This window comes from Corapipo altera, unplaced genomic scaffold (genome assembly GCF_003945725.1).
Source record: "Corapipo altera isolate COAL_440 unplaced genomic scaffold, ASM394572v1 150, whole genome shotgun sequence".
Classification (NCBI taxonomy): Eukaryota; Metazoa; Chordata; class Aves; order Passeriformes; family Pipridae; genus Corapipo; species Corapipo altera.
The window spans coordinates 285,142-296,519 of NW_020884941.1; the positions used below are offsets into that span (position 1 = coordinate 285,142).

Below are 11,378 nucleotides of genomic sequence, written 5' to 3' on the forward strand. Positions count from 1 at the left end.
ATACACATATACATAAATATTTTATATACATGTATATAAGCATATATACATATATGTGTAAACATACATATATATACATATTATGTATATTATATATATTTGTAAATTACATATAAATACATAAATTACATATATTACATATAAATACATATACACATATATGTATTTATTATATATACTTATATGTATTATATACTACGTATATGTATGTATTATATATTACGTATATGTATGTATTATATAAACACACACATATATATAATATCTACATATACACAATATGTATATAATATACATATACACATATATGTATGTATATATAACATATATATATTTATTATTATTATATTTATTATTATATATTATATTATATATTACATATATTATTATATTTATTATTATATATAGATATATATATACATATATATGTATATATACATATTACATATTACACATACTTATATACAGACATATATACACATTTCTCTCTATATACATAGATATATATACACATATCTATATCTGTATCTATCTACAGATATATATACACATCTATCTCTATGTATACACTTCTCCCTGTTTACCTATATATACACATTTATATCTATCTATAACATATATATACACATTTATACCTATCTATAACATATATATACACATTTATATCTATCTATAACATATATATACACATTTATGTCTATCTATAACATATATATATACACATTTATACCTATATATAACATATATATACACATTTATATCTATCTATAACATATATATACACATTTATACCTATCTATAACATACATATATATACACATTTATACCTATCTATAACATATATATATATATATACACATTTATACCTATCTATAACATACATATACACATTTATATCTATCTCTATATACCGAAAGATCTATAAATACAGCTCTATGCACACACACATATATCTACGTACACACACACACAGACATAAGCGAGGCCTTTTTCCCCCATTAAGCCGAGGCGGGCGATTCCCGCTGGCACACGGGGCGCCGTGCCCAGGGGGACGGGAGCCAGCCCTGCCCTGCCCGGCCCGGGAGGTGCCCCCGTACCCACCGATCCCGATCCCGATCCCGATCCCGATCCCGGTCCCGCCCCGCGCACGCCCGACCGCGGCTTCCGCCTCCCGCTCGGTGCCGGCGGAAGCGCTCGGGCCGCGCCGGGGCCGCCACCGCTCCCGGGGCTCCCGCTGCCTCCCGGGGCTCCCACTGCCTCCCGGGGCTCCCGCCGCTCCCGGGCCGCCGGGGATGCGGCTCCCGGGCAGTCCCCGCTGGAGCTGAGCCCGCCATGGTGCCCTGCGGGGCCGTGCTGTGGCGGCGGCTGCTCAGGAAGCGCTGGGTGCTCGGCCTCGTGTTCGGGCTCTCGCTCGTTTACTTCATCACCAGCACCTTCAAGCAGGTCAGTGAGCGGCGGCTGGGGGGGTGCGACGGCCCTCAGACCGCGGGCACTGCGGTCCTGAGGCTGCTGACACTGATCTCCTGAGTTATAGAATCATAGAATCACAGAATCAGCTGGGGTGGAAGGGACCTCAGAGATCAGCAAGTCCAACCCTTGATCCAACCCCGCTGCGGTTACTAGGCCATGGCATTAAGTGCCACATTCAGGGATGGAGAATCCACCACTTCCCTGGGCAGCCCATTCCAATGGCTGAGCACCCTCTCTGGAAGGAAATTCTGATGTCCAACCTAAACCTCCCCTGGCACAGCTGAAGACCGAGCCCTCTTGTCTTGCTGATTGTTGCCTGGGAAAAGAGACCAACTCCCCGCAGCTCCCCCCTCCTGTCAGGGAGTTGCAGAGAGTGAGGAGGTCTCCCCTGAGCCTCCTCTTCTCCAGGCTGAACACCCCCAGCTCCCTCAGCCTCTCCTCACAGCACTTGTGCTCCAGTCCCTTCCCCAGCCTCGTTGCTCTCCTCTGGACCTGCTCCAGCCCCTCCATGTCCTTCCTGAGCTGAGGGCCCAGAACTGGACACAGCACTCCAGGGGTGGCCTCACCAGTGCTGAGTCGCTGTAAGAGCTACATTGTAATTATTAAACACAATAGAGTTTAATTTAAACACACAAGAGTTTAAAATAGTAGCGCCTGATACTGTTTGACAGCGACAGTGTTTCTAACTGAAACTGGGAAAAGAAAATCTCGAAGGGACTGTTGTTTGTTTTATTGTTGTGTGCTGTTGCTTGTTGTAGTGTTGTAAATGTTGATGTTTGTTGTATGGTGGTGTTTGTTGTGTTGTTGTTTGTTGTTGGTTATTGTTGCTGTATCTTTCCAGAGAGGGTGCTCAGCCATTGGAATGGGCTGCCCAGGGAAGTGGTGGATTCTCCATCCCTGGAGGTTTTTAAGATGAGACTGGATGTGGCATCAGTGCCATGGGCTGGGAACCACAGCAGGGTTGGATCAAGGGTTGGACTTGATGATCTTGGAGGTCCCTTCCAACCCAGCTGATTCTGTGATTCTTTTATCTCTTGTGAGCGGTATTTCCACTAGCAAAGGACTCACCAAAGAAAAATATGTGCAGCTGTGGTTATTTAAGATAATTTATACCATTTTTGTGGTTGTAGTGACTGAGTTCAGCTGTGTTGGCTGATCCCTTGGTGAATTTACAATCCCTGTTGTACTGGGTTGTGTATCTTCCTGTGTACTGCACAAAGTAACCCACTACAAGTCGTATGTTGGTTACTCCACTGGTGCTGGAGTTTGCTGTGCTGTGGAATTTACAATTATGAGGCATTTCTAATTGTGGGAAGAGCACGTGGATTGAAGTGGCAGAAGGAACTTGCATGTTTGGTTGCACGACTGTCTTTCCTTGCAGGAAGAGAGGATGGTGAGAGATCGGAATCTCCTCCAAGTGCAGGAGCACGAGCAGCCCATCCTGTGGAAGGTGAAGTTCAGCCCGGGAAACAGCAGCCAGCTGAGTAACCAGTGCAGGAATTCTGTGCAGGGGAAGCTCCTCATTACGGATGAACTGGGTATGTTTGACACTAAGAATTTGTTCTGTACGTGGCAGTGCTGAACGCTGCTTTGTCTGTCTGTCAGTGGCACTTCCAAGGAACAACTGCTCTTTATTAAGGCATTTTTCCTCAGCCATTGGCATTTTGTCCCCAGGCTGGATGAACTCCCCTGTGGCTGCACACACTGCTGGTTTGGTTCTGTGCAGGCTCAGCTCAGGCACAGGGCTGTGTGAGTGTGGCTGTGCTGTTCCCAGGGCCACCTCAGAGTCAAAGAATTCCGCTTATCTTTGCACAGAACACGAACATTGAGTCCTGCTCCATTTACTGGGATTGCTTGCAGAGCTGTTTGTGTCTCCCTGCAGTGTGTTCCTACTGTCAGAGGTGTTAGGGAGAGTAATTGAGGAAACACTATTGACCTTGTAGGGAGGCAGCTCAGGACATGTGTAATTAGTGCTCAGTCACAGTTAACAACCTCATCTGACCCTTGAAACCCAAGGATATTAACCACTTGTTTTAAGTGTTGAAAGTTAAAGATCCTTTCTTGCCCTACACAAGTACTTCCCCGCTGTGCTCAGGCACTGGATCTTTCTTGACCAGAAATCAAGGCTGTAGAAAACCCACCACATCTTTTTTTGTGATTTGCATCAATGTTAAATTTGGCACTGCCTGAATTATGGCTGGTGCCAATTCCTGAGGTCTCTAAAAATTACAGCTCTGTCTCACAGTCTAACACCATGGTAGTAGTTTCCATAAGGACATACACATGGTTCTGTACTACTGATGGTTCCCTAACTCAATTAATTTAGAGCTATTCTGCATGGATAAATCTGAGTCCCTTCATACTGATCTGTAAGGAGTGTTATCCAGACACAGAGCTGTTGAGAGAACACGTCACAGGTTTTTCTCCAGTACAATCATCACCAATCCCCTTCCCCTTTCCCAACAAGGAATTATGCCAAAAAGAAATCAGAACTTCAAAATTCTGCATTTAAACACTCATAGTGTCCACAGAGCACACATCAGAGTAGTAGCATGTATTAGTTGTGCAGATAACACCAGGCTGATTGAAACATCTAAGTGTCACTGCAAAGAATTGCTGCTGCCAGACAGAGGGGGATCATAACCTGCTAAATGACAAATAAACCTGTCCTTAAGTAACGTGATTCCTACTGTGGATGAAAGGGGTGTGTCTTGCCCAGTTGTTACTGCTGCTGTTGTTGCCAGGGTACATCTGTGAGAGGAAGGACCTGCTGGTGAATGGCTGCTGTGACGTGCACGTGCCCAGCACGAAGCTGTTCAGCTGTGAGAGCTGCCTTCCCAACGGCTGCTGCAGCATCTACGAGTACTGTGTGTCCTGCTGCCTCCAGCCCAGCAAGGTGAGAGCACCTCCTCCTGCTTCTCGGGTTCCTCTGGGCCTAAAAGTGCTTCTTTTCCCTTAGAGGGGACAGTTCCTTTCCTTGAAAAGCCTGCAGGGACTGTCTGGCAAGCTGTAAATAAAGCTTTAAACAAAATTCATCCTTCCCACCTCTGAGGGGAGACATTGGGAGCCCTGCAAAGTGTTTCAGCTTCAGGGCAGTTGCTTTTGCTGGAGGGAAATTATTGCAGAAAAAGCTATTCCAGTTTTGTAATTGGCACTTCCCTGTGTTCTGTGAGCTTCTCTAGGTTCTCTTCCTCCTGCTGGGGGTTGTGAGGGATTAGCCTTTCAGTACTTGCTAGAAATCCTAAGTGTTGTTGCTCACTATTCCTCTGATACCTGAGTTGTTTAGGTGAGGGTGGGCTTTGGTTGCTCCTTGCTGAAGGACAGCACTGTTTTGTGTTTTTTTTGCTGGCTGCTTTAGCAACATCTCCTGGAGCGTTTCCTGAACCGGGCAGCTATTGCTTTCCAAAACCTCTTCATGGCAGTGGAGGATCACTTTGAGCTGTGTCTGGCCAAATGTAGGACTTCATCACAGGTAGGGCACAAGGACGTGTCCAGGGCCCAGAAAAGCGCCCTTGAAAAATGAGTTTGGTCCTGTGTGTTGTGCTTTTATGTCCAGGGGTGTGTTCATAAACGTTGGAGCTGTGGCTGGGAGCTCACCTGCAGGCACAGTGCGTGTTTAGAGCAGGGCAGGTTGCACACTCTCTTTAAAAAAGAGGTGCTTAACTAAAAACAGACTGAGTTCAATGACCAGGCAACCAACAATAGGACAAGGGGACATGGGCTCAAGCTCTGCCAGGGGAGGTTTAGGTTGGATGTTAGGAAGAAATTCTTTACAGAGAGGGTCATCAGGCATTGGAACGGCCCTACCCAGAGAGGTGGTGGATTCACCATCCCTGGAGGTTTTTAAAAAGAGATTGGACGTGGCCCTTAGTGCCATGATATAGTAATTGGAGTTGGATCAGGGGTTGGACTTGATGATCTTGGAGGTCTTTTCCAACCCAATCTATTCTATGATTCTATGATTCTATGACCAGAGAAGATCTTGGATGAGTTCTGAGGAAGGTCTAATAAAGATGAGAACAGTGAAAGCTGTCCCCAGTACCTTCAGAATGCTATTTATTTTATGGTACAGTTGGAGATTTACCATATGCTGATAGTCATCTGCATAGAAACTCAAAAAGTATGTTGTAATATTTCTGTTTGTTTGTTTTAAGAACAGAGGTGAACTTCTGTCACCCATGTGATTTTATTTAGAATTAATTTTGGTCTAAGCAAGCATTGGCCTTCTTAGAAAGTGCTGCTGGTGATCTTATGCAGCTTGAGCATTTAATGTAGCAATAGGGATGGAGTGCAAACAAAGGATATAGTTCCAAATGTCTCCAAAGCTGGTTTTTTTGTTTTTTTAACCATAGTAACTGAACTCTAGCTTTATCAAGAAAAATGCACACATCTCAAATAGCAACTTTATTGTGCCTTGCTTGTTTAGGACATTTGGTGATACTGCCTAAGCATATATATATATGTTTATTGAATCTATCCCCTCTTACTTGAGTAGTCTCCTGAAAAGGAGTTCTGGGTATGGCTCAACATTCAAGTGCTGTAGTTTAGCAACTCTTGGGAATACAGAGTTGTCTGACTCCAACTGGTGTGATACACCAACGTGTAGAAGAATTTGGGAAATCGCTGCTGTGGGTTTTGGCCCTGGGTGAAGGGATGTGTGTGTGTGTGTGTGTGTTGTTACAGCTTCTCCTCCTCTCCCTGACAGAGTGTGCAGCACGAGAACACCTACAGAGACCCGATTGCCAAGTACTGCTATGGGGAATATCCCCCCGAGCTCCTGCCTGTTTGAAAGCTGGGAGATCTGAGCAACAGAGGGAAGGAACTGGAGACTGGAAGCCAAAGGAACAGGACACCAGCTGCTGCTTTACAAGAGCCTCAGTGTAAATGGCTTCTGTTGGGTGTGGGGGCAGAGCCAGAGGTGTCAGAGTGAGCAAGGAACTCCAGTTCTCTGGGACTGAATCTTGCTTCCTTCACTTTGTTGTGCTCCTGTGCTAGCACTGTGCTACAGTACCAGTGTGTTCTTGGAGTATTTCCTCTGTATTCTAGGATCTAGGGTGTAAAACACCATGGGAAAAATATCTAATGTGGCTTTGCAGCTGTAAATGGAGGTTCAGTTGTGTCTCTGCAGTCCAGAGACTTTCCAGAGAGACAGGAATAATTGGAGGATTTCTGCTTTTAGAGAGAAAAGCGCGCTTTGCTTCTCTCTCTGGAACCCCTCTTGACATGCATGGTGTACACTACATGTGTAATTATGAATTATTTATTCATTTTATATGGATTACTAGCTGAAAGTATTGATGCTCTGCAGAGCTAGTGGTTGGTGCCTTTCAGTCCCTGTTTTGCTATGTCAGCTAGAAAGGATGTTTTAGATCCTGACTAAAGGTGGTTGGTTTCTCTTCCTCCTTAGTCTAAAGGAATTGTGTTGGGATTTGTCACTATAGTGCTTATGTTCCTCTTAGTGAGTTTAAAGCATTCAGAACTCCAATGGAGTTGTTATTCTGTCCAAGTCCTGCAGCACGAGAGAAGAGCAGGGATCTGCCCGGGGTGGGTTGTTGATTGTTTGTTGTAAATACTTCCCTTGTTACTCTGCAACAGTTTCCTCAAAGAGGAGTCTCAGTTTTGTGAACAGCTCTCTGCTGGTCCCCTTGCTGACAGGGAACACTGGAGAGCTGTTTGCTTGAACTTGGTAAATCAAACGTTCTTCACTCCTGGTTGTGCAGGAGGCAAAAGGGTGGAGCTGTTCTGGGACCTCAGTTTCATGATGTCCTGGTGCATGAAGTAATTCCAGTGTCAGAACATGCCCTCTGAGGACAACTGTGTTGCATGAGCTCAGGTAAACAGAGTGCTTTTAATTTGCTGTTTGACACACTTGCTGCTCTGGAATCTTGGTCTGATCAGAATGGCACTAGACCAGGGTTGTTTCTCCCACAATTTCTCCTGGCTCTCTAAAGTTGCAGTTTAAACTGTCTCCCTCTAAAGGCCACACAACACAGAAAAGATGGGTAGAGAACCAGTAAAATGCTGACTAAATTTGTGCTCCCCCTGCAAGTCACTGGGCAAAGTCTAAGCACTAGACTGAACTGGATTGTTCTTTTCTATAAAGTGATTCATTTCTCTTGTTTTTACCCCACCCATCTCCTCATGATTTGGACTTTGTGTGTGCCTGCTTGAACTGCATAAGATAAAAAAGTAAATAAAAATGTAGATAAAAATCTACAGAGGCTTTAAAGAAAAAACAAACAAAGACAAACCCCAAACACAGTGGTGGAATATCCTGGTGCAAAAGAACTGTAGAATGCTGTGCAATTACACATGACACAAACAAGAAATAGTACCAACCATCTCATAAAATCCATTTGCATTGTTTTCATTGTTCTTTCCCAGAAGCCATCATGTGAAATAACGGTTCCATCAGCAGTTTTCTCTTGGAAATCTTGTTTTTCCACAGGCTCCAGAGCTCTCTGGCATTGGCACTTTGTGCAGTTTATCCCTTTGCTGCCATCCCGTGGCAACGTGCAGACGTGTGTGAGGCTGCAGTGTGGAATCCTGTCTTCAGAGGGTAGCAGAGGTTCCTTCTCTTTTCAGCGTTAAGCACATTCTTCAGCCCTTCCCAGCACTCCATAACCCTTTTCCTTAGGGAAGGCCATCAGGTCGGTCTGTCAGACCATTCCTGCTGAGATGTACTCCAGCACTTTGTGTGTTTGCACCGTGACTGATGAGATCAAGATGCTGATGGCCTGCTCCTGCTTTCTTTTCCAACTTGATATTAATTCCTTAGCAGGTCATACCACTGCTTGAAGCAGTAATTGTAAGAAATCAGAAGAACCAGCCTAATCTGGAAAGTGTTTGTGAGAATTCCTGGCCCTTTTCTCTCCTCGGAAAACAGGATGAGATCAGAAGTGCATTGTGACCACTGTCAGTGGGACAGAAACTGCATCCTCACTCCCTGGTTGTTGAGCTGTTCAACTAGTACCTGTAGTTTATGTTAAATCATTAAAATGTTCCAAAATGCTGCCTGTTCTCACATCTTTCCTTGAATGACAAAGCAACTGTACCAAAATGTAAGGCTGAAGAATGCAGTGGAGCAGAGAGGGACACTTCCTGGAATATCTGTAATAAAGGCAAGCGAGTAGAGTTGAAAAGGAAATTAGTTGCATTTTAATCTAAGAGAAGAGAATGCTTCTGTCAATGATTAATAGAAAGATCAGACCCTTTGTGGACTGAACAGGGGAAGGAATGCAGATGATTGCTTCACGTTGGGAAGATTCAGTGAGACACGTCAAATCTGTGCTCCCTGATAAAACTTCTGTGTGGTTTAAGTGGTGTCCATCCCTCTTGCAAAAAGCCTGGTGATTCTGTGGTTGTCTGACATCTCATTTCTCCTTGTCAGCTGAGAGACTGGGGCTGTGGATGCCTGTTTGGCAGCAGCTTTAATGAGAACACCTGATGGAGCCACTGGCTCTGCTTATCTGCACTGAGGTCCCTGCTGGGGATAATTGGATGGGTTCTGTGCTTTTTCATTCCTGGGGTTTACAGGAATATTAATGCTGGTGAAAAAATGGTGGCAGCTACCATGGAATGGGAAAACAGGCCCGGGATTTAGTTGTACCAGTTTGGAAACTGATCTCTGCAGAAGGGGGAAAGTGCTGAGTCTGCCAGGTTTAAACCTGAGCCATTGGCCTGGACAGAACCTGCTGTTCTGCTCCACTGGGATGGCACATGGAGAGAACTGGATGAAAATCCTCACTGTGATGGGCTGGAGCTGTGAAATGGCAAATGCAGACCTCTGCACAGTTGATGAGTAGGGATAATGGTTTCTGTACTCTCAGACTCTCACTTGTGTGGTGGCTTTTCTTTATCTCCTGTACGTGTTCAGGCTCTGATTGCTTGGAGAACTTCCTAAAAAACTATGTTAGGAGTCAATATAAAGCACTGAGCACAGCAAATCTTAATCATGAGTCTTTGTTATGATCCACTATTAGAAAGCAAATCCTTTCTTACTTCCCTTGTCATTTAGCTGGACAGGCTTGAGCTTTAGGATTTGTTCAGTCTTGTGGCAGTCACTTAACTGCAAACACACTCAATCCTTTTACCAAACACCATAATGTGATATTTGTTCTTGGGTTATTCTTGTCAGGGAGGCGTGGGGGAGGAGGTGAAAAGGAATTTTCTAACTCAGCAAGTTCCACAAAAGATGGAGTTCAGCAAATTATCGGTGCTTTAATAACAGCCCTCTTGCATTTCTTTACAACCTGAGGCAAACAACTAACTATATGCAGAGGGGGAAAAATGCCAACTTCAAAACCTGCAGGGAATGATGGGAAAGCACTTAGTTCTTCATTTTTGATCTGTGTCTAATTAAACAGACAGTTCTATCTAATATTTTTGGTCCATTAAGGTCTGACTTGTAACAACATGCAGGTTGTCTTCATGATGGTTTTCATTCTGAGGCAGTCCTGTGGCCACAGATCTTTTTTTTTTTAATAAATCAGGGGTTTGGTAGATTAGAAATGTCTGTCTTAAGCAAGAATTCTCAGGATACCTTCAGACTGAAGCATGTTTGTTGCTGTGGTCTGCTGTTTTGCCTGTGGTAAAATAACACAAAGTTGCAGAGTAGAGAAAATGAAGGAATTAATTCTGGCTGAAATCTTGCCTCGTAGAAGCTTTTCTATTATGGGTTTCAATTAAGGGGGATAGAAGACCACGAGCTGTAGTTGCAAATGGAATGGGAGGCAATTGTTAGGCTTTTCCATAGATGAGATGACAATTAATCTGTTTCTACTGTTAATAGTTGAAATGAAGACTAGCACCTGATTTCTTGCCAATTTAGTGGAAGCTTCTAATAAAATGCAGCTCTCATTTATCCTGTATGTTTTCCATCTCTGCATGCACCTACTGAGTGAGGCACACTAGTAGGAGTCAAGGTAAATTGGAATCATGGATCAGTTGCCTGCCTTTTGTTCCTGTCCTGCCCAAAACCAGTTTAGATTTTAAACTCCTCAGAGCAAAAAGACAACTCAACATTTGTAGTTCCTAGAACTTCTGGCAGTGGCCTCACCTGGAGCCTTTAATGTACCTGTTGATGTGAACAAGACCTGTGTTACACAGATATGAAATATCACCACTGGAAGAAGTGGGATGAGGTTGGGTATAAGCCACCAGTGTGACATTTTTGTTTAAACACTAAAAAACCCCCCAAAATAGCATTACTGACGTTATCAAATGCACAAAATGCATCCCTCAGCTCTGTCAGACGACACTTGCTGTGCTGTATCCACATCTTCAAACAGCAAAATGTAGATTAGCTGCAAACTGCAGTTACAGACGTGCTTGGTAATAAAAGCTGTGCTGTCTGAGGAAATAAAACATGTTCCTACTTGGATGAGCAGGGCCCTAATTTATCTAAATCCCCCGGTGCCTTAAAAATACGCATTCAATTAAAAAATTCCAAGCCTCTGGAGTGGCAAATGCGCACAAAAATGTGAGTAAGCAAACGTGATGTACCTCTTCTGATGTCTTTTTGTCTGCTCAACCACGAGCTTCCTTCCAGGAGCATCCGAGCCGGTGCAGCATCGAGGATCTGCCAGCAGAGGTTACCAGAGCCTTTGGATAAAGGCTGAGCCTCCTCTCCGCGGAGCTGGGCTGGCAGAGGGAGCTGGATTTCACTTGGAAAAGGCACCCACGGGTACAGAACACGACTCGTCGCGTCGCTCCAGGGAAAAGCGTGGAGTGTCTGTCTGGAATTCTTTGGCCCGGCCACCTAAACCTAGAAAATAAACTTTACCTGGGTTTTAATGTACTGGTGATCGTGGGTGCTAGTGTGGGAAAAGAGACGTGATACCTCAGTAGCCTCGTTGGTAACTGTTGTATAATAAAATAACAATAATAACAACAACTCGGCCCTAGGG

General features: G+C 44.2%; 1 protein-coding gene across 1 annotated transcript; it reads left to right on the plus strand.

The window, feature by feature from the left end:
- Positions 1 to 1,218: 1,218 nt before the first annotated feature.
- Positions 1,219 to 10,661, plus strand: CUNH12orf49 (chromosome unknown C12orf49 homolog). The gene is made up of 5 exons (XM_027661489.1): positions 1,219 to 1,443; positions 2,852 to 3,008; positions 4,215 to 4,366; positions 4,829 to 4,942; positions 6,176 to 10,661. The coding sequence occupies exons 1-5, from the start codon at positions 1,333 to 1,335 to the stop codon at positions 6,257 to 6,259; spliced, it is 618 nt and encodes a 205-aa protein (XP_027517290.1). The 5' UTR covers positions 1,219 to 1,332; the 3' UTR covers positions 6,260 to 10,661.
- The last annotated feature ends 717 nt before the right edge of the window (positions 10,662 to 11,378 follow it).